Below are 3,996 nucleotides of genomic sequence, written 5' to 3'. Positions count from 1 at the left end.
TTCGAGAAAGCGTGGAGAAAGAGGGGGAGCAGGCCGGCGTCCCAGCGAAATTAACAAAACCTACACTTTGCAAAGTCTCCCCCATCCCCCTCTCTCGAGTTCTTCCCTGCAGCGCGCCCGCCCCTCCTTGCGGTTTCTGTGGTGACTCGGGCAGCCTATCCCGAGGGTGGGGAGCTGCTGAGGAGCCAGAGCCGAGCGGTACTCCGCAGCATCACGTGCCGGGGTGGGGGCTATAAAATCCCGGAGCCGGGGCTGCCGGGCGGGGGACGTGAGGACCAGCCCTCTCCAGGGACCCTTTGTTCGCAGCCCAGACGCCGAACACCTCCGCGTCCCCAAGGGCTTGACCGCCTGCATCCGCGCGGCAGCCGGGGCAGAGCTCAGAACAGGAGAGGGGAGGGGGCGCCACCGCCACCGGGCCCTCCAGCCACCCACCCCTCCCGACATGTCGCGCTCCTTCTATGTCGACTCGCTCATCATCAAGGACTCCTCGAGGCCCGCGCCCTCGCTGCCTGAGCCGCACCCCGGGCCAGATTTCTTCATCCCGCTGGGCATGCCATCCCCGTTGGTGATGTCTGTGTCGGGGCCCGGCTGCCCGTCCCGCAAGAGTGGCGCGTTCTGCGTGTGCCCACTCTGCGTCACTTCGCACCTGCACTCCTCCCGCGGGCCAGCGGGCTCCGGCGGCGGGGGCGCTGGGACGGGGAGCGCAGGGGCCGGGGGTAGTGGGGCGCCGGGGGGCGCCGGGACCCTGCCCCTGCTCAAGAGTCAGTTCTCTTCCGGTCCTGGGGACGCGCAGTTCTGCCCGCGCGTCCATCATCACCATCCGCCGCAGCACCACCTTCACCACCATCAGCCCCAGCAGCCAGGCTCTGCCGCTGCTGCGGCGGCCGCGGCGGCCTTGGGGCACCCTCAGCACCACGCACCTGTCTGCGCCGCCGCCACCTACAACGTGGGGGACCCGCGGAGATTCCACTGCCTCGCCGTGGGTAGGGTGGGGTCTCTGGGCACCTGCGCGCCTCGCCTTCCTGGCTCCCGGGAGCAAACTTTACGCCTTCAGTGGAGGAAGTGGCAGCCGGGGGGGCGGGGTGGGGTGGGAGGAGGGGCTTTTCGTGTAACTGTGTAGATGTCCCCAGAAGTTCCAGGAAGGTGGAAGTTAGCTTCGAACCTCTCCGAGCAGCCTCATCATTTCATTCCCGGTACCTGGTGTCCGAGTCTTGTATAATATCGGGGCCTTTGAGACCTCGAACTTGAGGGTTGAGGAACCGAAGGCCAGCTGCCTGAGGTTTGGGGTGGGTATGTTTGAACTTCAGTGTGGCATTCCGTCGGCGGGGCTAGCTGAAGCGTTTCGAGGCTTTTGGCTAAGCCAGCCTGCTTCTCTGCTGGGTTTGAAGGGAGACGACCGGACAATGCAAGCCTCATACACTTCCGTTAAGCCTCTGACTTTACATCCAGCACATCAAAGGCCTTCACTTCTTTTGGGGGGCTCCGTCCGTCCCCGCTGAGTAATGCGGCGCCGTGAATGGGGAGAGGGTGAGGGATGACGGATACAGTTGTTTGGTTGAGCTGCTAGGGTGGGTTCTAGAGAGGCGTCCCTTCCTAGAGAAGGCACGTGAGGTGGGAACACGTCTTCCGAAAATGACCTCTCTTCCCTCTCTTGGCCGGTCTGCAGGGGGCTCGGACGCCGGCCAGGTGCCCAATGGCAAGAGGATGAGGACGGCCTTCACCAGCACGCAGCTCCTGGAGCTCGAGCGGGAATTCTCTTCCAACATGTACCTGTCCCGACTGCGGAGGATCGAAATCGCGACATACCTGAACCTGTCGGAGAAACAGGTGAAAATCTGGTTTCAGAACCGCCGGGTGAAGCATAAGAAGGAAGGGAAGGGCACACAGAGGAACAGTCACGCGGGCTGCAAGTGTGTCGGCAGCCAGGCGCACTACGCGCGCTCGGAGGATGAGGACTCCTTGTCGCCGGCCTCGGCCAATGATGACAAGGAGATTTCTCCCTTATGAGGGAGGGCTGCCTCCCCCTCACCACACGCTCCTAGCAGTCCCCACAGCACCCACGCGGCAGGCACGCAAGGGCCCACATCCTCGCCCATTGCGTGGTCCCATCTGGAGGAGGAGGAAGCTGAGCCCTCTCGGGTCACAGGAGTCCGGCCTGACCCTTGGCATCTCCTCCTTGATCTATAAGTTTTAAGCTCCACTCGAACTTATAGATCGGTTTTTTTTTAAATGTAAATAATCTAGATTCAACTCAGTCTTGTCATATAACAGAGGGGGAGAAAACCAGGGTTGATTTAAGTTTAACACTGTATGGGGGGTTTTGAAAGTGCACGTCCTTTCCTATCATCTTTCAGAACCTAAGAACATCGAGTTTCTTGATTATTTTCTGCTGTTGTTTTTTTTAAATGAAAGCATTGAATTGCAAATAATTTAGAAAATTAAGTAAGTCCTGTAGGTCTCACTTTCTGAAAATTTGCCTGGGGAGAGATTGGAATTCAAGTTGCTGGATGTCCCTTTGTGTGTGAATAGTTTTTTATAAAATTTATATTTATATTTATTTAAATAAATGAAACAAAATCAAGGCTTTAATTTTGTGATGTTTGCTCTCATCATCTTTCCCCATCTCCCTCTCCTCTATATATATCTAGGGAAAAAGCATGGGTGGGGGAGGGGGCGGAATATATCTGAGAATTTAGAGGAATGTTGATTAAAACCTGATAATGTAGGTCTTTGACTAAGGAAGTTTGTGGCACACCCTCAGTCATGATGTTCGCCTACCAAGTAGTAACTCCCCATCCTCAAAATAGCTAAGCCGCTCTCAGTGGATAGGACAAGTCACTCCGTTTAAAGTGACACTGACAATGACAGACAAACCTCTTGTTTATTTAGCAAGGAAAGGTATTTATTTCTTAGGCCATTCATTCCCCTTTCCCTGCCTTTCCCCCTACATCTCTCTCAGGGCTAAAACCTGAGTTATGTGAAGGAATTTGATTAGTCAGAATAGTTTTAGAAAGAGCGGCAGTCCGTCAAACAGGTTGGAAGCACACACAAGGAAACTTATAAATGATGCTGCAAGTGCCTGGAAACATTACTTCCTGGTTGTTCCAGTAGCTGACAGGTTAGCTGGTTTCCATGAATGCTAAGGAAACAAACAGGGACAGGGAATTATTCTTCTCACTTTTCCAAAATAGCTCAGAGGTGCTTTTGGACTCTTGCAGTTTTTCTTGGTCTCCCTAAATTTTGCCTAAATCCGTTCCCTTGTAATGCCTCTCTTCCCATCATCTTGCAGAATTAATTTCTGCAAACCTGGTCCTGGAGATTGACTTTGGCTCTGCCTTGAGCAGGGCAACCTGGCTTTCTGCTCAGTGCAGCCAGGGCCTGCCATCTAAGGTGAGAAGTGAAGCTGGGAATATGGAAACTGGATTTCATTCCCTGCAAGCCGAGCCCACGAACATCCATTAGAGTTATTTTGAATTATTTTCTGTAAAGATGCCACCCAAGAGCTTCAAGCCATAGGAACTGTTTACAACACACATAGACACATTTCTTTAGGTCTGATTTACTTTAGGTATGTGGGAAACCTCACCAGGTGAGATGGAGCTCCAAACCTGAGGTCAGGAAGCTAGTTTGGGGAAATGGGGAAAGGAGGGAGGATGTGACCATGGTCTATTCTTCTTTCTTTATTCCTTTCTTTCTTTTTTTCTTTCTTTCTCCCCTCCATCTCTCTCTCTCTCTCTCTCTCTCTCTCTCTCTCTCTCTCTCTCTCTCACACACACACACACACACACACACACACACACACACACACACACACATACACACACGGGAAGCTCGGGAGAAGGAAAGCCCCCTTCCAACTTCCGAGGCCCGCGGTGGTCAGCTCCCATTCGGGAACCGGCCAGGGCAGGCGAGAGGGAGGAGGGATCGCACAGCGTCGGGCTGAATAGGGAACGGTCAGGGCTTTGTGCAGAGACCTGGGCCCGGTCCTGCGCAGAG

The 3,996-nt window shown here is 54.6% G+C and overlaps 1 protein-coding gene across 1 annotated transcript; it reads left to right on the top strand.

Moving 5' to 3' along the window:
- Positions 1-321: 321 nt before the first annotated feature.
- Positions 322-2,556, top strand: GSX2 (GS homeobox 2). The gene is made up of 2 exons (XM_029945797.1): positions 322-983; positions 1,667-2,556. Exons 1-2 carry the CDS (start codon positions 443-445, stop codon positions 2,005-2,007), a joined length of 882 nt encoding a protein of 293 aa, XP_029801657.1. The 5' UTR covers positions 322-442; the 3' UTR covers positions 2,008-2,556.
- The last annotated feature ends 1,440 nt before the right edge of the window (positions 2,557-3,996 follow it).

Source organism: Suricata suricatta, chromosome 1, assembly GCF_006229205.1.
Source record: "Suricata suricatta isolate VVHF042 chromosome 1, meerkat_22Aug2017_6uvM2_HiC, whole genome shotgun sequence".
Taxonomy (NCBI): domain Eukaryota; kingdom Metazoa; phylum Chordata; class Mammalia; order Carnivora; family Herpestidae; genus Suricata; species Suricata suricatta.
This window is presented reverse-complemented; position numbering and strand designations above follow the sequence as displayed.